Source organism: Triturus cristatus, chromosome 4_1, assembly GCF_964204655.1.
Source record: "Triturus cristatus chromosome 4_1, aTriCri1.1, whole genome shotgun sequence".
Lineage (NCBI taxonomy): Eukaryota > Metazoa > Chordata > Amphibia > Caudata > Salamandridae > Triturus > Triturus cristatus.
Genome location: NC_140585.1, coordinates 455210630 through 455235262, shown reverse-complemented (window position 1 = coordinate 455235262; position 24633 = coordinate 455210630). Strand labels below are relative to the sequence as shown.

General features: G+C 45.2%; 1 protein-coding gene across 1 annotated transcript in view; it reads left to right on the top strand.

Moving 5' to 3' along the window:
• Positions 1-24633, top strand: part of CWF19L1 (CWF19 like cell cycle control factor 1) — a 236016-nt gene that overhangs the window by 129198 nt on the left and 82185 nt on the right. Inside the window, exon 9 of the mRNA XM_085652614.1 lies at positions 11260-11371. Within this exon, the coding sequence (XP_085508740.1) occupies positions 11260-11371 (112 nt within the window). The remainder of the gene's footprint in view (positions 1-11259; positions 11372-24633) is intronic.

The following is a 24633-nucleotide window of genomic DNA, read 5'->3' as shown; positions in this document are numbered from 1 at the left end:
GACCAAGAACTAGCCTTCTGAAGGCTAAAGGGCTCATTCCACCAGAGCTAAGGCTGCTACCACGCGTTGTAACGTGGAGTTCCAGTCCTCGACATTTGCCAGGCAGCAACGTGGGCATCTCTAAATTCGTTTTCCAAGCAGTACTGCCTGGACAGTGAAGTACGAAGGGAAAGCCTTTTGGGCCACTCTGTCCTTCAGGACTTCCTGGTCTAAACTTGTCTGTAGTCCCTCCTCCGGGGATGGTATTGCTTGGGTTTCTGTTCAAAGGTAAGGCATCTGCTGCTAGATGCCTCTAGCAGATGAACAAGTTACTTACATTCAGTAACGCCTTATCTCATAGAGATATGATCCAGCCGCAGATTCCTTAGAGACCCACCCATCCTCCCCACAAAGCGAAAAGGTTTTTATGGTCAGGGCTGACTCCCTTCATGGGCTCTAGTTACTCAGAAACACACCAATGTCCGCGCACTTCATGGCTTCGCGTTTCTGGCGTGGAAAGTCGTGAAAAGTATCTTCGGTCAACATGCCGAGGTGGTGCCTATGAAGGTGACGCAAGTGTCACAATGGCGGGGACGACACTGATGACGTCACACAGAGCCGACCAATGCCAGCTACCGGCACCCAAGAGTATTGCTTGAAGAAAAATCTTTCGGATCCAGTCTGACACCTAGGAAATTCAAAGGTAAGGAATCTGTGGCTAGATCACATCTCTACCAGATAAGGCCTTACCAAAGGTGGGTAGCTTGTCAGTTAACTTCATCATAAAATCCAGTACCCCTGATACCATATCTGTGGAACAAATCATTGCTGCCACAAGCACTAAGCGAGATTTGCTAATACTCCAGGACATTATTACACAATTCTTAGAGAAAACATGCTCTACCTTTACATGATGTTCTTAAATACCAATAATTTCAAAATGCGCAGGAAGAACTTTGTTACCCCAGAAGACATTGCATTAGATTATGAGGACCGAGGGGAGTTATACTTGAGAGCCTAAGACAACAAGTCACTGAACTGGTACATGAGGGACATTATTGAATTGTTGCTATTAAACGAGATCTACACAGCCAAGTGTGGTTCCCTCGTCTTGATGAAAGAGTTAAAAAGGTTTAAGGGCATGTTATATGTGCAACTGCTTGTCATCCAAAACAGCCCTGCATCTGTTACACATGTCTGATCTTTCAAAGCATGCATGGGAGAAGATTGCTAGTGATTTCTTTGGACCCATTGTATTAATCTACTTGTAGTTTCCCCTTGTGGGAAATTTCTCGTCAACCACTTACGACAGTCATTGAGAGACTAGAGGGTATTTTTGCAACCTGGGGCTGCTCACTCACCTAAATGTCAAGTTTCAGAATTCACACCTCTCCGACCTCGGACAAATGGTGTAGTCGTGTGATTTATGAGCACCCTCAAGAAGGCTGTGAGAAAGTGCCTCTTTTGCATGGTTAGCCCCACCCCTTTTTTTTGCCTGGTACCAAACTACTCCTTACAATAAATCCCCACTGATGCTGTTGTGGGATATGTTGTTCCATTTACTTAGAGGTGCCCCCTGGCGTGGTCTCAGACCGGCTGTAGGTAGCCAGTCACCACCAGACATATTTCTGTACCCCTGGGTAGAGGACCCCTGGGACCAGAAACAATGCACATCCTGGGCAGAGGTGTCACCCCTCCTCCCCCAGGATGGGCCAGTGCACGAGAAGGAAGCTTCAAAGGCCTTCCGCCTTTGTAATGCGACTTCCAGCCTCCGCTGTTAGCAGCAAATGGCAGCTCCTGGTTTAAAGTCTCACTTTGAGCGAGAAAACCAGAGTGAAAAATTCAAAAGAATTGTAGGTGTGCCCACCTCTGCCAACCCCACCCCTAAGGTGTGGGGGATGCGAGGTGAAGCACAACATTCAGTCCCCACCATCGTGAAGATGGGGAGACCCTTGCAATCGGGGCTAGGTGTATGCCCCCCTCCCACAGGAGGGTGGCCTAACAGAGGGTGTAGCCACCACAGGTAAGGTGTCTATTAGCCCTACTCGCTACTCCCATAAAACGTCTCCTAAATTTAGTATTAAGGTGACTCCCCCAGACCAAAAAAACTCGATCTGTGATGACCTAAGAAGAGAGAAGATGACCCTGCTGAGAAGAATGAAAAAGATGACTGCCTTGACCCCAGCCCTACTGGCCTGTCTCCAGCTTCTGTGAACCTGCGACCAGTCTTGCAGCTAGCGACCTCTGAAATTCTCCAGTATTCAATCATTCATAGATTCACATGCTTGTATCTTCCCCGTCATCATGGTGGGAGTCTCACTGTAACAGAATGACCACAGCAGTACTAGAAGAAACTGCATAGCAAAATCTCATAGGGAATCATATTATTTGGTAATCAAACCTCATCATTATTTGGTTCAAAACTCAGCCAATCGGCTGCAAGCCCTGACATCACACTCCCCAGCAGAGCCATCCTACCTCAGATTTCTAACCGCCTTCGTGTGAGGAGTCTCCCTGAGCCTTGCTCAGTTTTGTTTCTGAGTGAACTTTTGACCTTTTTCAACTGAAAGTTCTTTCTACTGGATTTGAGGTACTGTGTTTCATATTTTGCTTACTATGGCTGAAAGCTCTACAAAGAGGCTCTTCAGACCCTGCAGATCCTGTGGGGAACCTAGACTGTTTTCTGAAGATCCCCACAAGGACTGCTTGTACTGTCTTCACCCTAAACATGTGCCTAAGGACTGCAAGCATTGCAGAACCTTTTGTGCAAAAACCCTACGTGACAGGGAGGCACGGTTACTGTTGTGGCTTCAAAAAAAGGTCACTTCAGATTCTGACTCTGAAGAGGAAACTAAATCTCAATCATCTGAAAAGAGGAAATCTGCTTCTGAGGAGAAAGTGGAGCTTAAAAAGCAGAAAACGAAAGACAAAGAGGCTTCTTTGTCTTCTCTTCCTCATACTCCTCTTAAAAAAATCTTCAGGGTCTAGAGAGGTATCTTCAGTTCCGTCGACGAAGACTCTGGCATCACCAGCATTGATTTCAATGAAAACGCCGACAGCTCCGTCAACGACAACTCCGTCGACGACTACCATATCGACGACGATAGCTGCGTCGACGACTAAGACATCATCGTCGAAGAAAGGCTCGTCGACGACCCCGTCGACGGGGAGGCTTGTCGACGACTCCATTGTCAGTGACCTCGATGACTACTCGGTCGACGATGACTTCGTCGACGACCACCTCATCGACGATAATTCGTATTTCCTCGTCGACGAGAACTCCGTTGACGGCATCTTTTAAATCTCCCAAAGCAAAGACAACAATTTCATTAAAGTCTATTCCATCGTCGACAGGCTCGTCGACGATGAAGAAATCTTCAGATTTTACCGGCTGGACAAAGATTTCTCCGCTTTCTCCATCTAATCTGCTGGAATTGCAGTCAGAAGATGGAGAGTCATCAGGAGTAGCATATAGTCCTTCTCAACCAGGAAACAGATGATGAAGAATATCAGGAGGTTCAGGAAGTATTCTCTTTCCAGGATCGTCCAGTGCAAGAGTCAAAAAGATATGAGTCTTTTCAGCAGTCATATGACCCGAGGATGAGGAAGAAGCTCAATCTGATATGAGAGAAGAAACTATCTCAATGCCAATTTCTCTAGTGACTGACTTATGTCTCATGATTAACGATTATTATCGACGTTTTCCGGAGGCTAACACACAAACCTCAAACTTCATCTACTCCTACTCAAATTCAACCACCTCAACCCCCTCCCAATATTTCAACTCAAAAGATTCAATCTCCTCCTATTGTTACAATTAGGGATGATTTATAGGAGAGTGATGCAGATCAACCAGAAGAAGGGGAACTTCTTCAGGATAATCAGGTTGGGATAGAAGGGGATCAGTACATTCTACCTACTACGCCGTCTCCATCACCATCGCCGGCGAACTCCCCGCCACAAGATATTGGAGGTTTCCATGACCTTATGGAAAAAGCATCAAGAAGATTTGAGCTTCCACTTCCGGTATAAGAAGCTGAGTGTTTTCTCTACGATTTCAAAGAGGATTCACAGAAATCCATTAGATCGATTCCAATTATTGATCACATTTAATACGGGTTAAAAATAATTAGGAATCCGGCTTCGGTTGCTGCCTCGGTACCCAGGATAGAGAGAAAATATAGAGCCCCAGCATCTTCTCCTGCTTGTTTAATTGGACATCCGCGGCCGGAATCTGCAGTGATGCAAGCCGCTCAAAGACACTCCAAAAATCCGGTTTCCACTTCTGCAGCTCCTCCGGATAAGGAAGGAAGGCGAATGGATGGTGCGGGGAAGCGTTTTGCTGTGATGGCAGCGTCCTCCATTAAAGCTGCAAATGCGTTAGCTCTTATTAGTAGATATAATAGGCAGATGTGGTCAGATATAGCACCTTTGCTGGCTCATCTACCAGAGGATAAAAAGGAAGAAGCGCCGCAATTTTACAAGATGGAGCTAGGGCGGCTTCTGAATCCATAGATATTGCGATGAATTTGTCTTCGGTGGCATTGAGGCAGATGGCGGGTGCAGTGGCCCTCCGAAGGCAAGGATGGCTTAAAGCCACTTCTTTTAGACCAGAAGTCCAAGCAAAAATAGTGGACATGCCGTTTGACGTAGAGAATCTCTTTGGAAAACATATAGATGATGCCCTCCAAAGTATCAAAGCTGACACAGACACTGCGCGTGCGTTTGGGTCTCTTCAGCAGGGCAGGTTCCAGTCCTTTCGGAAAAGAGGGTCTAGAGGACAATATAATCAAAGATCTTCTTACCAATCCAATAGATACCAGCCATACAATCAACAGGGGTATCGCCAATTTTCAAATAGCCAACAATTTCAAACACATAGCAGCAGCAGTCCAGGCGGATGTCTTCTGCGAGAGGTAAATCACAACAATCTAATAGACAACAGTGACTCGGTCAAAGCGCCCGCCACATGTTCAAACGTCAAGAATCATTACCTCTCTTCCTTTTATCAGGCTTGGCTGTCAATAACAACAGACATATGGGTATTGGACGTGATTCAACAAGGCCATACCCTACAGTTCCTACAAAAGCCTCCAAATCATCTCCTATACGCAGGAAGCAAGAACACCTCTATCAGCCCTCAAGGCGGAAATTTTATCCCTTCTACAAAAGGAAGCAATAGAAGAGGTTCTGCGCCTTCAACGAGGTAAAGGCTTTTATTCACATTTCTTCTTAATAAAAAAAAAAAAGACATCAAAATGGAGGCAGGTAATGGACCTGAGAGGTTTGAACAAATTCATCAAAAATAAATCTTTTCGAATGATATTCCAGCAGGAAATACTCCTTCTCTGCAAGGGAGATTATTTGGCATCCCTGGACCTTTTTAGATGCTTATTTTCACGTCCCAAATCATATAAATCACAGAAAGTGTCTTTGTTTTATGGTGGCGGGGTGCCATTACCAGTTCAGAGTATTGCCTTTCGGTCTGAAGTCGGCGCCAAGGGTCTTTACAAAATGTATGGTGCCAGTAGAGGCCCAAATTTTCCCTTATCTAGACGATTGGCTCATAAAACCCTGCAATATTGCATGGACCTCTTCAGTCGTCTGGGTCTGAGGATTAATCTTAAAGTCGCACCTCATGCCATCGCAGTCCCTTCAATTTCTGGGAGCTGTAATTCGCACAAAGGAAGTGAAACCTTATCCCTCAGAGGAGCGTATTAAAAAAATCATAAGCCTGGCGACGCATATGCAAATTAAAAAGTGCGTTTCAGTGAGAATCTACAAATCATTGCTGGGGATGATGTCTTCCTGTATTCCCCTACTTCCCAATTGCAGACTTCAGATGAGGCCTCGAGCTCCTAGACAAACAATGGATTCAAACTGAAGGATCCTCCGAATATCGGATAGTTATCACTCCTCAGATCCTAAAGGCCCTGTCATGGTGGAAGGTCAGAGAACATTTAATAGAAGGACTGCCTTTCGAACCGCAGATTCCAAGTTTTGTTATGATGACCGATGCATCGCTACAAGGTTGGGGAGCGCATCTCCAAGACCTCGAAATTCAGGGTCACTGGTCAAACCGCGAAGCTCAACTTCACATCAAGTTGCTGTAGCTAAAAGCAATTTTCTTTGGATTAAATGCGTTTCTCCCCAGAATTCATGATTCGACAGTACTTTTCAAAACAGACAGCACAACATCGATGTTTTACCTTCTAAAACAAGGGGGTACAAAATCAAAACTCCTGTCGAAACAAGCGCTGGAAATTTGGAGGTGGCTTCTGATTCACAATATATCACTTCAAGTCCAGCACGTTCCAGGAGTGGACAACACAAGAGGAGATGTTCTGAGCAGATCGTCCAATGTTTCTCACGAGTGGGAATTGGACCAAAGCCAGCTTCTCAGAGTATTCCATCTATGGGGCACCCCATCGCTAGATTTGTTCGCGAATCGCCACAACTCAAAATGCAAACACTTTGCAAGCAGGTTTTCACAAAAAGGTTCGTGGGGCAATGCTCTTCAGATGCACTGGACAGGGATGTTCGCGTATGCTTTCCTTCCATTTCCCCTGATAGCGAAAGTGTTGCGAAAGATGAAATCGGAACCGTGCCATTTGATTCTGGTAGCCCCAGCATGGCCAAGACAAGCTTGGTTCTCCAAACTTCTCAAATTACAAGTGGCACCCAGGATACAGTTTCCATTAGTGCAGAATCTGATCACTATGAACAACGGTCAAATTCTTCATCCAAATTTGAAATCGCTGAACTTGTCAGCATGGAACCTCACGAACATGAGTTCCAATCTTTGAATATTTCTCAGGAATGCCGAGATATTCTGTCACGATCTCGAGCAATCTCTACAAATAAAACCTATTCGGCTTAGTGCAAGAGATTTTGTCAATGGTGCGCATCTAAAAATCTGCATCCTTTTCACACCTCCTCAGAACAAATTCTTCCATATCTTTTAAATTTGGCTAAATCTGGACTTTCACATATGTCTATAAAAGTGCATTTGCCCGCTATCTCAAGATACATGAGAGTTCCTCACCGCCCATCTCTTTGGTCTCAAAGAGTTATAAAAGAATTTCTCAAATGACTCTTCAGGATGTTTCCCCCGGTGCAACGCCCAGTAGTTGCTTGGCAGCTTAATATGGTTCTTACACAGCTCATGAAACCGCCGTTTGAACAAGTTCATTCCTAAGGTCCCTTCCAACTTTCATCTGAATTAACCGGTGGTGTTACCTACATTCTTTAGAGATCCTTCATCATCTGCAGAAAGAGCACTACACTCTTTAGACATTAAACGGTGTTTGAAATTACATCGATGAAACAAAATCCTTCAGAAAAACAAACCAGCTTTTTGTAGCCTTTTCTGGTCCCAGGAAAGGCCTGGCACTCTCCAGATCTAGTATTTCAAGGTGGATAACTTCGGCCGTCTCCTTGTGTCATGTCAAAGCTGGAAAACCTCTACAAGCCAAGTTGCACGCGCATTCTACGAGAAAAATGGTGACTTCTACGGCTCTGTTTGCAGGAGTGTCTTTGCCGGACATTTGCAGAGCAGCAACTTGGAAAAATGCGCACACCTTCACTAGACACTATTGTCTAGATGCAGCATGGAAAAAGGATGCAGCAGTGGGACAGGCAGTTCTACGTCCTCTATTTCAATAAGGTATTTATTAAGATATATATGTGTGTGTGTGTGTGTGTGTGTGTATGTGTATATATATATATATATATATATATATATATATACACACACACACACACACACACACACACACACACACACATATATATCTTAATAAATACCTTATTGAAATAGAGGACGTAGAACTGCCTGTCCCACTGCTGCATTCTTATATATATATATTCTGGTATACATATTGCAAAGGTATATATGTCTTCCCAACTATTTATTTTCTTGAATGTTTTGAATACTGTTATGAATTTTAATATTCTAGACAGAAGAGCAGAGCCCACAGACTATTTGGGGTTCTATCCTGGAAACGCAGTTTGGTAGAAGTACTGCTCGCTATTCTGATACAAGCATGTGAATCTATGAAAGATTGAATACTGGAGAAAAAACTAGTTACTTACCTGTACACTATGGTTCTCCAGTATTATCTTTCATAGATTCACATGCGGCCCGCCCGCCTCCCCTTTTCTCAGGTAGAACCTTTTTATCTCTAGATATATCCTTGTCTCTCACTTGGGGCTGGAAATCTGAGGTAGGGTGGCTCTGCTGGGGAGTGTGATGTTAGGGCTTGCAGCCGATTGGCTGAGTTATGGACCAAATAACAATGAGGTTTGGTTACCAAATAATGATTCCCTATGGGATTTTACTATGCAGTTTTTTCTAGTACTGCTGTGGTCATTCTGTTACCGTGAGACTCCCACCATGACGACGGGGAAGATACAAGCATGTGAATCTATGAAAGATAATACTGGAGAACCATAGTGTACAGGTAAGTAACTAGTTTTTTTCCTGGGAGGACTGCTACCATCAAAAAATACTCTAATTTCCCCTGGACAACAGACCTGTCCTAAAGAAGCCTACTCCGGAACCCGGTGGATCCGCGTCTCCTGCCCACTCTTCACCCAACGCCCACAGACCAAGTCTGAGTGTCTCCCCTGTGCAGTGAAGTCCCCCCAGCGACCCTGACGTTGGGTCAAGCATTGGCTGATCTCTCCTACCCTCCACAGCGGCGCCTGCAGTGTGACTCCAGAGGCTCCCTGCAACCGGCTCCGGTATGAAGACTCTGATGTCAAGATGCACCCATGCATCTGAAGCTCCTGGGCCTTAGTGAGCTGAAACAACAGTGCCCATTCGACCCCCTACATCCCAACTTACCTCTTCTGTCGTTGGCCTTATTCCTGCAACCTCATGTGCCACGTTTGCAGCCTCTTTGCCAAAAGAAGAATCCCTATCTAAAAGCATTGGGTTCCCGGCGTCGAATTTGTACCCTCCACCTGGCTGCTGGTGGTGTTGGTTTGGTGCTGCTTCATGCCCCTCTTCTCACCCCCCGAAAACTTGACCTAATCTCCAAAGCTTGGACACCTGCAACCGATCTAGTTACCTGCAAGTAGTGTGGTAACGGGCACTCCCCTCTCTCAATTGGAAAGCATTGTGGTGAACTCTGATTTTGACCTCTGCACTCGTAGTGCCACTGGTGGTGCAGTTTTGGTACTTACCTGACCCAGGACCCTTGCTGACTTTTGGCTCCGGAGACTGGGATTGTAAGTTTAATACTTGTATGTTTAACCAGAATATTGTTTTCTCTATATGATAACATTGGACTGTGTTGAAAAGTTTTTAAGTGTCGATTTTTGAAAGTTACATTTTTTTTTTATTAAAAACTTACCTGATTACAAAGACGTTGGTCTTAAAATAAGATACAAAGTATATTTTTCTAAAATTGGTCTGGATCTCCTTCTTGAGTCGCGTGTCCATTATTGATCACTGTTGTGCAATAAATGTGTTGCACACCTCTGTTAGGCCCAAGGCTTCTTGCCCATTCTACCACTAATGGAGCACTTTGGGTTTTGCATCGAGCCCTGTAAACTTTTGGGGAACCCCTAGGACTCTGTGCACGCTATTACCACCTGGTGGCAATATCATATACAGAGTCCGCTTCCTATAAAAACTGTTATGGATCTGCGCTGAAAAGATTTGAACTCAGATCAGTTCTTCACTGAACTCTTTAAGCATATTGGTCAACTTTCCAGTCTACCACAGGTGAAAGCCCTACCACCATAATGTTTGGGAGAGTAATGGGAACCAAATTGCCACAATGGACCACTGAATCTATTGACAAACTTTGCACTACTGATCCGTCTCACAAATGTAATTTGAAGACCACACAGATAGACTGCGCTTTGCTCAGAGTACTGTGTTCAGACCAAGTCCTTGTCCGACAGAAACTGCAGCGCAAATCTGAGGCTCCTTTTAATGCTGACCCACTAAGGTTTGTGACCAACAAAGGACACATGGTTGACTGCTCATTGTCCTGAAAAGTCCATCACAAGAGATTCTTCTTATTTCCAACTCCTGCCTCAAGGTTTGTAGACTCCAAACGTTCAGAATGAGACCCTTCTATCTGGGAGTCGGGAGAGCCCAATCACTGCACCTGCACCTGTGCCTGTGTCGGCCGCAGATACCCCTCCTGTGTTTACTCAATCTCATGCAGCGAGATCTAGAAGATTGATTACAGTGCCTCGAAGACTCATTGAGGAGCTATGATGTATATATGCATTTTTTTAATGTTCTTTTTTATTCAACAGGGGGGAGATGTAGTGTTGTGTATGTTAGAGATAGTGGGACTCCTCTGGTCCCTGATGGACTCCGCAGAACAGTGACCTGAGTGATTGGGTGTGGTCTAGAAAATTCATTGACATAGTACGGGCAGTTAAGGGTTACACTCTGAAGAATACAGACGTGTAATATCCAGCTCCGTGTGTACCGTGATCATTTACATGTACCCGGGCTGGGGAGCATGTTACCCAAACATGAATCTTTACATTTTAGGCATAAGAATTCCACCCGTATGGGCAGTAATGTGCAGGTGAGGTAGTTCACTCAGATCTCACAATTATGGTTCGGGTCAAATTCCCATTTATGCTGAAGCCCAAACTGGTGGCATGGATAATAAGCGAAAAATGCATTTTTGTGTCCGATAAGCTAAGTGATTGGCTTACCCATAGAATAGAACTATTTATTAAAGAGTTGGTGGCGCTTTGTGACTACTCTTTCTACTAGGTTATAAAGAACTGCATTAAAAAACAAATGTGTTTGTCTCTGTGGTTGAGCACACTTTTCATATTTTGAACTGTTTTCAGTCCTCTGATAACAGAAGTTTCTAAGCCAAAATATAATGCTGGAAGGCTGTTGGCTTTGTTGGGATTCGGTCTGTTGACCAGCAGAGGTCAGGGTTGAGCTACCTGGGGCTCTTGCTGTCCGTTATGCTTCTTTCTGCTCCTGTCTCTGTAGCACGTACTTGCTTGTTTGTGGGGAACGTTTTCTCCAACCATTCATTTCCTTTACGCATTATAGGCATGTTTCGAAACGACTTGTAAAGGGTAGAATCAGTTTTTAATGCATTGCACCTTTCTGGCTCATACCCCTGCTAACACGAACGCAGATAATATGGTTGTGCATTGGTTTTGAACTTTGCCTTTACTGAATGTTAAAGTTGTTTATTGGAGTTGGCGAAAGCACGTCTTTAAGTACTGAGACGTAATTGAGTTTTTTTTTTTTTTTTTTTTTTTTTTTCTGCGCCCAAACAGGATGAGGCTGCACCACAGTTTTTCTTTGATCTCAGCAAACAGCATGGAAAGAAACGTCACTCGGGAGGAAGAGACGGGCCGCATTCCCAGCCGAAGCAGCCCCGGAAAGCGCGTGAGTAAATGCCGGAACACTGCTGCTTGCATGTCAACACAATTTTGCTGGCACAAAATCTTGATAATCGTCCAAGGGAGACCTTTCTCCCGTCAGTATCTCCCATGACTTTTTTTTTTGCTCTAGATATGCCCTCATGTTCATCTGTATCGCAGCCTACTGGCAAGTATATATTGTGACATTTTTGCTGGAATAAATTATTTCTCCCAACCGTCCCTGGTAACTGAGGCAGGGCAATGTTATTAAAAGGGTATCACAGATGGTTTAGGCATTAGTTACATTTGGTGAATGGCGGTGCCGTTTCACACGCCATACACCGCTTTATTTACAACAAGAGCGTTTACCTTCCGGGGAAACAGTTTTTTTCGTTTGTTGGTGAAAGACACACGTTTGGATTTCCTGATTTATGTAACTTTTTTTCAGTCAACTTATTGAAACAATCAACATTGAGGTGGTAGGGTTTGCCCTCGGTTCACTGATGTATTTAGCTCTTGCTATTTCATTTTGCAGGGGGTGTCAAGAGTTAAGTCGATTGCACACACACTTACGTTTGATCCTAGACACTTCTATGAACATAGAGAGTACAGTTAAATGATTGCCTTCTTTTTGTTTCGAATTGTAGAATGAGAGGTAGTGGTTCAATATTTGCTATTCTTCTTCCATGTGGCATTTGCACCCATGATTTGACATGTTTATAGTTTTAATAATTTGCTTTTTATAGTCTAAAACTAAATTATGAGCAGTTTTCAATACCTCCTTAGTTCTTGGGATTCGTAAGGATTAGAACTAAAACAAATTGCTTCGAATTACCCCAGCACAGTAAACTCCAGAAACGTTCATGTCTGTAGGTATTCTCTAGAGCTATAGAATACTCTCCACTATAGAAAATCTTCAGCAGAAATCTTGATGCTTGTGTGCCAGCCTAATGCACTGCAAGAAGAGAGGGGGCATTTTATGATGGGCATAACAAAAGTGCATTGTATGGAGCCCCACCACTTAAACCATTAATGTTCAACACGCTCCAGGGGGCACCGAATATCAACCCTCATCCAGAAGCATTCCTATTTCTTCAATAATCTGGTTCAGGCTCGTCCCTAAAATAAATGGTGGAGGAGGAGGAGGAGCTTTCTTTATGCCAATTAAAAGAGAAAATGTAATGTAGTCCAGCGAGGGCCAGAGGTCTGCCAACATGTAAAAGGAGAAGCCCTTTCTGTGGAGTAGGAGACACTTAAACGGTCAGTCCAGAAAGCATTCATTCGTTTGTTTTGCATGTTTGTCGTCTAGGGTTTGGAGCTCATTCCTGTCTTCTAATATAAGCATTGTAACTGTGTAGATGACGTCGGAGTAAACTTGATGCCTCAGACCTTCTGGCATTTGTTTGCACATACTCTAAACAAGCATTGACAAAAGCTTGCATATGGAGTTCTGACTAAAATATTTAAAACAGCTTGCTGCAGTGAAAACAACAAAACCAAAAATAATTGCTTTCTGTATAAAATGCATCTATGATATCAATATTTTATGTGCCACTAGTGTACTTTGAGATGTAAAATCGTCCCACATGCATGTGCAATCTGACTACTTTTTGTTATCAGGACATCTAGGTTTCAAACATTGAATAGGACAATCATAAAGAATGTTGTGAAGCAAAAATAATGACTCCTGTTATTTAAAAAAAATAATAATAATAATATTTAGGATGGTACAATAAAAGTCCTTAATTTAGGACTGCTCATTTGCAACATTCTTGAAGGGCTCATTTGCAACATTCTTGAAGGGTAAAAAGTAAGCGGCTCCATGATTATCAGAAGTGAACTAGTGAGTTACTTGCTGACATTCAGCCCTCATTTTTGTCCAGACACACTGGCCAACACACTTGGGGAAATTATAAAATTAGAAAATCTGGTAGTACAAAGTCAATTTGCATGCAAGAAACCTTGTTGCAAGGTTCCATGTAGTTTATTGAAAGGACCACCTTTGTGTTTTCTGTTAATAAAACGAGGATGAGGGAAAAGTTCAGATTGATTAAAAAAAATAAAAATCTGTATTTACTGATTTTAGTCGCCTACACTTAAATATTTGCAGAGCGTAATTTGTTGTCTGTATAACTTTTAATAATGTACGTATAGTTCCTACATAGTTGGAGCTCCACTATTCTTATTATTGCTGTTTATGTTGAACATTTGAAACAAAATTACAACCTCTGTTGTGAATAGAAGCCGGCCATGCATCCACATGTCTGTGGTGTGTGAGGCCTAAATATGATTCAAAGTCAATTGATAAATGCTCCTTCATGCATTCCAGGATTATCAAGAAGTGGTAGGCCAACTTGTGCGGATTTAGGAGTCTCCTGCTGGACAGTTTTAGAGAATTATTAAAATGGAAGCCCTATTTGGCCTAGATTTGAATCAACTCCTTTCCATTGTCATATGGAATTCCAATTTTCTAGGGTTGTACAGTTCCTCAGTTGGCACTTCACAAGGTTGTGTAAGTTTTTAGATCATGTCATTTTTATTCCATTCTCTTATATTCTGTATACAATTATATTCAACACCTCTCCAAACCAGCACGTTTCAAGCCCTTCCCGGGCCCTTCATCAGGGTATTAATGAAGTGGTAGTCCAACGGAGTGTCGTGACGGGTTTTCACGTATGCGTCTCGCAATTCAAAAAAGCTGTTACTCAAATTCTCCACACCCGATCTCAGAATGACGTCACATAGTCGCTAAAACAGTGATGCATAACTAGTGTCTTATCTTAAAGCATTTCCCATAGTGTTCATTTTCTAATCTTTTCTGCCCTCTAGTGCAATTAAAAAGTAAAGCAATTAATATTCTTTTCATTTCACTAACTGTGTAACCTATCAAATACGCTTGAAGCAATTTTATCTTAAAGAGGCACATATAACAAAAGTATTTCTAATATTTCCATAAAAGCATATCTATTACTTTTCTTTTGATGCATGTATTTCAATATATGGCGGTTATAAATCAGGCCTCAAGTTGGCAGAGGTATGCATACTGTCCAAGTAGGCACCACAGTCCTAGTCGGGGTAAGCTAGATACACACTAAAAGATAACCTGTACACACCCTCTCGTAGCTTGGCACAGAGCAGTCCGGCTTATCTAAAGAGGCAATGTGTAAAGTATTTGTGCAATACACACACAGTAACACAATGTAAACACCACAAAAATACTCCACACCAGTTTAAAAAAAGAGAATATTTTTATGAATAAATCAAGACCAAAATGACATAAATCCTATAAGTAGATCCAAAGTTATGAATTTTTAAACAATAAATTAAAAAGTAGTGCTTAGAAGTCAATGACGCCAAGGGGTTACTTGAGGTTGTGCTGGACCTAGGAAAATCCAAAGTTCAGGCCGACCACGATGGAGGGCAAGCTGGCTACTGGACTCGTGCAGGTCCTGCCGAAAAGGACCTTGGATTGAGCTAGTGTTGAAGACTCAATGCGAGGAGTCTCTGCGTCTGCTTCGATCTCGAGGATGAGGCGTAGCATCTGCGCTGATTTGCGCAGTCTATGATGGCTCTGTTGACGAACCCCTTTGCTATATAGGGGCTGCGTTGTTGTCGTCGAGCCGTGCTGTCCACCGGCGTCAAGCCACGGTCATCGATCGGCTCCTGTGTTGGCACCGAAAGGGCAATGCGTCAGTTCCGATCGGTGCACAGTCGTCAATGTGTCATGTTTGATGGTTCCGGATAGCAGAAATAACCTATCAAGGGCCCAGCCCTGGATTGGCACCATTTAGAAAGGCAGAACTCACAGATGGCAGAGTCCTGGTGCTGTTGCAGGGTTGAAGGAAGTCTTTGATGGCCCTGAGACTTCAAAACGAGGGCAAGCCATTGGAGTCACTGTGGGTTCAAGTGAGATGGGTCCAGTCCTTGTTCTCAACAGGGCAGAGATCAGCAGGCTGCAGGTCAGCTCAGCAAAACAGAAAGCAGTTCCTTCAGAACTTTTAATCGGGCAGAGCGGCGTCCTTGTAGCACAGCAGTCTTTGCCCCTGGCGAAGTTCTTCACTGGTCCAGTAGTATACTGTCTTGGTAGAGTCAGAACACCAGTACTTTTTACCCATTTGTACCTTTGAAGTGAGTTGACTTCAAAGCAGGCCCTTGAAATGCACAAGTACCCAATGTTCCCTCTAATTTCTTTAATCTGTGCGCTGCAGCCAAGTCTATTTGTGCCAAGAACCTAACCGCGTGTGAGAAGGCAGCGCCAATTATCGGTGCATATGTCACTCAAACATTTGCTTAATAAAGTGAAAAGACAATGTATTTGTACACATACAGCATGGCATGAAGGTGCTTAAGGCAGGTTTGCAACATACAACAAATATAAAAAGGATGCAGTATTCAGAAGCATATTCTCCATTAAATGTCTTTTAATGTAACAATGTGTCCCTTACTATCACTTGTTAAATGTGAATGCTACTTCTCTGAGAGTTGTCTTGTGTTATTCAAGATTGCACCACAGTGGAATCTGTCAAAATGCATTATTGTGTCCTATCCTTGGCCAACCACAGAACATTCCTTATATTGGTTTTATCTCCTGCTGCATTTCTTGCATGCCTTTTGCAGCCCTGCCAAGTACCACACACCAGGTTTAGACTAACGCATTTTAGTATGGTGGTCTGCATTACTGCACTAAAATGCATTATTGACACATTTGTAGCGCCTTGACAACACCTGCATGCTGCTATATTCAAACTGCCAGTTTGTGGTCTCATTGTACAACATACTTTTGATCATCCGGATATTCTTCTGCTGCCAACACTACTAGACCTGTAGGCATAATCGGGAACAATGAAACAAATGGTATTCGTATCTAACCACCAGCATACATCCATCTTTTTTCTAAATCGCACAGAGAACATACTGGCTGTTGGATTGCAGAAAATGTGGCTTAAATTAAGCGCTGGGGTGACATTTGCAAGCAAAGGAAGTGTTACTGTGGAGAAAGTAAGATGGCTGCTATGCAGCGGCGAGGTTGAGACCCAAATCTGTTTCTGTTCTGGACGTGTGGGCTGCTGGGGCCTGGCTGCGGGCCTGGAGGACAGTTGCGCATGTCTGAAAGGGTAGTTAGTGACCTGGTAGTGATGGACCACTGGAGGCATCATGCAGCAAATACATGAGAGGTAGCACTGCAGGAGTCGAGGGACCCCTCGTGCGGGACGTGGTGGCCTGCTGCTTGGGGGTACTCAGTGAGTGAAGGGGCCAAGGTCCACTGGGGCCTTCCCCTGACCTGCACTTGGTGTGAGTTAGAATAAAAGGACCCATCAAACATTCCACGCCTCCACTCGCATTACCCTAAAACAGCGTAGCTGTTGCCTCATTTCCAACAACGCTGTTGCCGGGAACACTCTGCTGCGGAGCTCCACTTTGTTTGGGGACAATTTGAGTTGCCCATTGTATGAACCACCTGGGGAACTGGCAGTCTTTGGAATTAGCTATTGCCTAATAGCCTCTTAGTGAGAGAGCAACAACGAGCTCAGGACTATTTTTCCACAGGAGGAAGAAAAGCACACAAGAAAGAGAGCAAGAGGAGCAAGGGGAGGAAGCATTCAAAGGTAGGAGAAACACAGGAGGGAGAAAGCGTCATGGTGCAGGGAAGCATACAAGGGAAAGAGCAAAACGAAGTGCAGGAGGTAATTCCTCGGTGACTAGATCTAGCACACCGCAGTTGTGACGTTCCAACTACCTCACACTTTGATTTTGCTAGCGAGAAAGTGTCACTCATAGTCCTTGAAAGGGCACTCCTAATACACTGAAAGTAAGAAAATGTCTAGTATAGTAATCTGAAAACTTTTCATGTTCATTTCAGCGCCCGTCTTGCCTATACACAGTGCTGTAATTAACTTGAATACTTTCAAAAAGGCACCTAATCTAAAATAACAATATGATGGCAGTGGTAACTATGAGAACAGAGCAGTACATCAAGATATAGCGTGGTGCAACAAGAAGAACATAACACAAGGGAAACCATTCACACAACCAACTCCTACAGTGACCATCACAACAGATGCCTCCCAGCTGGGGTGGGAAGCACACCCAAACACCCTCATGGTAAGGGGATTGTGGTCACAACAGGATGTGATAAAACACATCACCTACCTAGAGCTGAAGACAGTGTTCCTAGCCTAAAAAGCATTTCAGAAACAACTATACGGAAACGGGGTACTAATCCAAACAAACAATACAACCACCATGTTCTACATCAACAAACAAGGAGGAACACAATCTGTGACACTATCAGTGCTAGCACACGAAATATGGATATGGGCAATTCCAAGGCAAATAGACTTGCTAGCAATACATCTACCAGGCAAGGACAATGCGGAAGCAGACCGGCTCAGCAGACAGATGTCAGCATCCCACGAATGGGAAATCAACCAACAAGAAATCCAGAAGTTCTCTTGTAGGGAATTTCCGTATATAGTCATAATCATGTGAATAGTCCCGCCCATATGCGTGCACCCCGGAGCACTTCATTAGATATATCTTCTTAAGTTGTCATCTTCTGCCTTTCGTAGGAAGGCCTGTATAGACACTTAAGAGATAAAAAGACAATAATGCAACCTAACCAATCAGGCTACACTGGCCATTACTTCAACTTGAAGTGAAAAAAGATAGCCAGTTTAACTTTAAATTGAGCAATTTGCTGAGTTTTACACCTAGAAAACTCTCCTTCACAAAGCTCCTTTTTTTCATGATAGAGATGAAAAGGAATGGATAGAGCAGCCCCCATAGGCTGCCTTTATTGGTCTGTAAATGGGTACAGTGCATATAAGAGTCTCCAGAGACCCTCGGTATCCCATGAGGCATAGCCAAAGGCATTTACTTTCAGTTCTTTTTTCCGGCTCCTGCTAGCAGGACCCTGGAGCATTTAGCACTTCCTTTTATTGGTATTTCATTCATTTTTAGTGATTAATTCTGGATTTTTGCAGTTTCACTCGATGTCTTTGGCCTTTCTCTACATTCTGCTGTGGTTTTTTTTTGGACCGAATTGCGGTCAAAATGCTATCTCTGTTTGGCAAGTGCCCTGACTGCAGTAGGTAAAAAGCCAAGTCCGGAGCTCAGAGTTTGTTTTCTGTGTTTGCCTGTGCCTTATGTATTTGACACCTGTCTTCTCTGTAGAATCTTTTCCAGGTACACCCTGCGCACAGGGAGAAGATTCGCCTCCCTGGGTTGGAGCGGGAAGACAGAAGGCATCTTCTTCAGCCTCTGGGAAAGAAGAGGCTAAGTCCTCTACCAAGTCCTATGCTGCGTCCTCTGGGGTGCTCCCCAGCAGGAAAGCGACGGCGAGAGCAATGACGCCGTGGACGTCAACTCGCCGAAGATTCGCCTTCAACGTCCTAGGGAGGGTCGACGTCCTAGCGAGGGTCGACGTCCTAGCGAGGGTCGACGTCCTAGCGAGGGTCGACGTTCTAGCGAGGGTCGACGTCCTAGCAGTGCATCGATTAGAAGGTCGACATCGAGGGGTCAATACTGCCGCTCAACGTCTAGGTCCCGTTTCCGGGCCTCGCTCCGTGGTGAGCCTATCGTAGCCGGCGTGGACTTCGCGGTCCAGGCAACGTCGACTCTCGACGTCTAGCAGTGGATTGACGTCGAGGAGAACTTCTGATGGGGAGTCTGGGGCTACTTCACGTGGCCAGCTCGTAAGCGAGAGACGTTGGTTTCTTCGCCTAGTTCGGAGTATTAGCGTACCTACTCACCATCTAGGTTGCCTCCTGCTCCGCCTCCACTGGTGATACCACCAGGGATACCTCAGAATTCTCTCCGGCTCCTCTCCCACCCACCACCTCAGCCTCAGGGGCCCGTCGCTCCTCAGCCTACGACCCCCGTGGAACCTCGATGACCAAGAACAAGGTCTCGATTGAGACATCGGTCGCATGGGCTCCGCTGTCTTCCATAAAATCCGGTTGTCACCGTTATGGAAGGTCTCGGTTACGGCGTTCGAGGGATAAATCTTTCGCAAGTACCTGGAGATTCTCTCCTACTCTCACGAATTTCCCCCATAGAGGGTTTTTCACTTGTTGGCGGTATTTCCACCGACCAGGAGGTTCTGGCTTCAAAGCTCCCTGTACAGTTGACATCAGTGATGTTTGACACTACAGAAGAGACAAAAATGTTGTCCACTGCTTCCGTTGGTGCCAGGTTTGGACACCTTCCAGGTTATGCGAGAACTATTGCCCCCCGGAGTCTGACCCTGCCTTCCACCGGTTGGACCCCACTCCTGACTTTGTCATAGGGTTGGCGGCACGTAAACAGCATGTTACGGCTCTGACTTCCCCAGTGCCACCGGATAAGGAGAGCCGTAAGGGGGATTCGGCAGGTAGGAAGATCTGCAAGTGGGAGTTCCTTCAACAATTTATGGATCTCCTGCCCAGAGACCTGAGGGAAGACTTACAGGACATAGTCAATGAGGGCCTGATGGTCTCGAATCCAATTGTCGGCGCTGCAGCGGATAATTCGCTCCTGGCGGCCCCTGGGTATTGCCATGGTGTTACTCTATGGCGACATGCTTGGATTCGACTGACATCTGACGCCTGCGGCACAGCAGTGTATTTCCAATCTCCTATTCTCTGGTTCAACTCTTTGGCTCCCATGCGGATGACGAGGTAGCCCGCATGAAGACCGAAGTGGAGACTTTGAAGGCTGTAGGTTTGGAGAAACCTAGAGAACAGCTTAAGACCTTCCGCCCTTTCCAGCGGCGTTGTTCCTCACGGATTTTTCAGCGTTCTCGGGCTTCCATTCCGAACAGAGGAGGATCTAACCAGCAGCCCGGACAAGGGACCAAGGCCCCTGCTGGTTCCAAGCCCTGAAGGGTTTCTTTCCCCTCGTCCGTTATCCACTCCGTTGGGGGGCTGTGTCCGAGAACATTTGTCAGAGTGGCAGAAAATAATTCAGGACATTAGGTGCTGAATATTGTGCACAGTGGATACTCGATACGTTTTCCAGGTTCTCCTCCATCAATCCCTCAAACTCGATCACGTTACATACGTGAGATGTAGAGGGAGGCCAACACCCTCTTACAGAAAAGGGCGTTGAAACCGGTTCCTCTAGGGTGGAATGGAACAGGACTGTATTCACTGTTCCTTCTCCTTGACTTCATCAGGGAGACTGGCTATGCGCAATAGATCTGCAGGACGCAGGTTTTCACGTACCCATAGCGGGGAAAATGTTGCACGTTCCTGCGTTTCACAGGGGGCAACAACCATTATCTATACTTAGTGCTGCCTTTTGGCCTGAAGTCAACATCTCAGACATTTTCCAAACACAAGGCCGTAGTGGCTGCGCATCTGAGAAGGTACAGTGTGTTCATCTACCCGTATCTGGACGACTGGTTGATCAAGGCAGCTACTTTCAGGAAGCGCACCTGCATTTCAATCGGACTTTCGATCTTACTTCGTTTGGGACTCCACATCAACCTCATGAAGTCTGTCTCGGGTCCTGTACCCTGTCTACAGCACCTCGAAGCCACTATCGACTCACACACAGCAAATGTGTGTCCTTCGGAGGAGAGATGATCATCGATCCTTCGGAAGGCTCAAGCTCTCATGATCATGCCCTCCCCAAAGGTGAGGATGGTATAGTCTCTCCTGGGCTTTATGGCTTTATGCATCGTCCTCTCTCCAAATGCACGCCTCCATATGGGACCCCTGCAGGAATGTCTGGAGGATCAGTGGACCAGACACTGGGGGAATAGGAAGACAGGATTCGGCTGTCACAAAGTGGTGTTCTCCACGAAATCTCCTCTGGGGGATTCCCTTCCCCAAAGAGATGCCCACGCAAACCAGTGTGATGGTTGCTTCTCTACATGGCTGGTGTGCGCATTCTGACCATCTTTGGATACAGGGCACATGGTCCCCGAAAGAGACCAGGTACCACATCGTCTTCCTGGAGCTTCGAGCAGTCCATGTGGCGCTGAAAGCCTTCCAGCCGTTGTTTCACACCTGCTTCCTGCTTGTCCAGACGGTCAATATGATGACAATGTTCTGCCCCGACAAGCTGGGGGGATCCAGATCTTGAGTGTTGTCTCGGGGATCCCAGACAATCTGGCTTTGGCTGTTAGCAAGGACCCTGACCAGCGTGGCAACTCACCTTTCCAGTGTTCAGAAAGCTCCGGCAGATGCTCTCAGCAGACTCATTCACGTAAACCACACATAGGTCTTGGAACGACGAAATGGTGCAAGACATATTCGAAAGTTGGGGTTCTAAGGAAATCGATCGGTTCTCTGCCGCAGAAAACAGCAGATGCCGCGACTTCTTCAGGTTCTACCACCCAGGAACTCTGGGGAAGGCTCTATGGATCGATTGGTCAGGAGGTTTTCTCTATGCTTTTCCGCCAATTTCCCTGATTCTGACAGTGCTGATCAAGCTCTCTCTCTCTGTCTCTGTCTCTGTCTGTCTCTGTGTCTCTCTCTCTCTGTCTCTGTCTCTGTGTCTCTCTCTCTCTGTCTCTGTCTCTGTGTCTCTCTCTCTGTCTCTGTGTCTCTCTGTCTCTGTGTCTCTCTCTCTCTGTCTCTGTGTCTCTCTCTCTCTCTCTCTCTGTCTCTGTCTCTGTCTCTGTCTCTCTCTCTGTCTCTCTCTCTGTCTCTCTCTCTGTCTCTCTCTCTGTCTCTCTCTCTGTCTCTCTCTCTGTCTCTCTCTCTGTCTCTCTCTCTGTCTCTCTCTCTGTCTCTCTCTCTGTCTCTCTGTCTCTCTGTCTCTCTGTCTCTCTGTCTCTCTGTCTCTCTGTCTCTCTCTCTGTCTCTCTGTCTCTCTGTCTCTCTGTCTCTCTCTCTGTCTCTCTCTCTGTCTCTCTCTCTGTCTCTCTCTCTGTCTCTCTCTCTGTCTCTCTCTCTGTCTCTCTCTCTGTCTCTCTCTCTGTCTCTCTCTCTGTCTCTCTCTCTGTCTCTCTCTCTGTCTCTCTCTCTGTCTCTCTCTCTGTCTCTCTCTCTGTCTCTCTCTCTGTCTCTCTCTCTGTCTCTCTCTCTGTCTCTCTCTCTGTCTCTCTCTCTGTCTCTCTCTCTGTCTCTCTCTCTGTCTCTGTCTCTGTCTCTCTCTCTGTCTCTGTCTCTCTCTCTCTCTGTCTCTGTCTCTCTCTCTCTCTGTCTCTGTCTCTCTCTCTCTCTGTCTCTGTCTCTCTCTCTCTCTGTCTCTCTCGGTCTCTCTCTCTCTGTCTCGGTCTCTGTCTCTCACGGGCCTAGATGATCCTTGTTGCTCCGGAGTAGCTCTGTCAGTGGTGGTTCACAGACCCACTCTATCAGTCTCTTTTGCCACTTTCTCCGTCTTTAGTGCAGGCCGGACCTTCTGAAGAAGTTCGGTGGACAGATGGTGCACTCCAGCCTCTTGTCGTTGCATTCAGTGGCATGGCTCCTGAGTCAATACAGTGGGAGCAGTTGAATCTCCGTCGGGACTGAATGGAGATATTGAAAAAAGAAAGAAAAAAGGGGGGTCAAACTTCCTTCTACACGCATGTCCTATGTGCATAATAGACGAGATTTTACATCTGGTGTGTTTTTAAGGACTTGGATCCTACCTCCTGTAAGGAAGATGTCCTCCTTCCTTACTTACTGCTCTTGGCTCAATCTGGTCTTCAATGCCATTCCATCGAAGTTCATCTGGCAGCTTTAACTGCTTATAGGAAATGTCCTTCACAATGTATTTTTTATTTTTTAAATCCCAGTCATCGGAGATTATCTTGAAGGATTGACGAAAGTGTTTCTTCCCATTCGGCGTCCTTCGCCTCCCTGGGAGTTGCATGTAGTCCTGACGAGACTGTTGAAGGAACCACTTGAACCCTTCCACAGGGCTTTTCTTCAGCATCTGTACTGTCTGCTTTCCTTGCGTAACTTCTGCCTCCCCGGTGGCAGACACACCTGTTCCCAAGACTCAGCAGGCTCTGCTTCTGTACACCTTCAAAAAGAACAGGAAGTAAATGCCTCTGGCTATGCCTCATGGGATACCGAGGGTCTCTGAAGACTCTTAAAGGCACGGGGCAAAGGGGCTTCTCTATCCATTCCTTTTCATCTCTATCATGAAAAAAGGAGCTTTGTGAAGGAGAGTTTTCTAGGTGTAAAACTCCGCAAATTGCTAAATTTAAAGTTAAACTGGCTATCTTTTTTCACTTCAAGTTGAAGTAATGGCCAGTGCAGCCTAATTCGTTAGGCTGCATTATTGTCTTTTTATCTCTTAAGTGTCTATACAGGCCTTCCTATGAAATGCAGAAGATGACAACTTAAGAAGATATATCTAATGAAGTGCTCCGGGGTCCACGCACATGGGCGGAACTATTCACATGATTGACTATCACGGAAATACCCTTACAAGAGAACTGGAGTTACGGGTAAGAAACTACTCCATAATCGACAAATGGGGAACTCCACAAATAGACCTATTTTCAACACACCAAAAGGCCAAAACTTTGCATCCAGACAACCGTGCAAACGGTCCCTATGGCATGCGCTAAGTGACTTTTGCCTACGCTTTTCCACCGATACCACTGCTACACAGGGTACTAAACAAATGCAGAATCAGCAACATGACGCTAATACTGATAGCACCTCAGTGAGCCAGACTAACCTGGTTCTCACAGATAATGGGGATGACACAAGCACCTGCACACAGGTTCCCCAAGAAAAGGATCTGTTAACAATGCAAAACGGAAGGGTGTTACACCCAGATCCAGAGAGCCTCAGCCTAGCAGCATGGCTCCTGAAGACTTGCGTTTGCACACCTCAAACTACCAGCAAGCACAATGGCAGTGTTATGAGAAGCAAGGAGACCTACCACAAGAAATTGCTACGTAGCAAAGTGGAGTAGATTCTCCGAATGGTGCATTAAGGAGAAACTGCAGAGAAAGATTACCCAGGCATCAACAGTTCTGAAGTACTTGACACATCTACTAAGTAATAAACTAAGCTACTCATCACTAAGAGTGTACTTAGCGGCAATAGTGGCTTACACAAGAGGAGAAACCGGGAAAAATGTCTTTACTTCCCAGGAAGTAAAGAGGTTTCTAGAAGGGGCTAAAAGGATCGCATCTCCAAGCAGAATGCCACCTCCAGCATGGAACCTCAATGTAGTGCTGACTCAACTGATGAAGACACCATTTGAGCTTATTCGTAAAGCAACCTTTCATATGCTCACGCTAAAGACAGCCTCCCTAGTGGCTAGCACATCACTACGAAGAGTAAGCGAATTACAAGCGCTAACACTGCAAGAGCCCTACCTACAAATAAACAATGAGAGGATCGCAATAAGAAC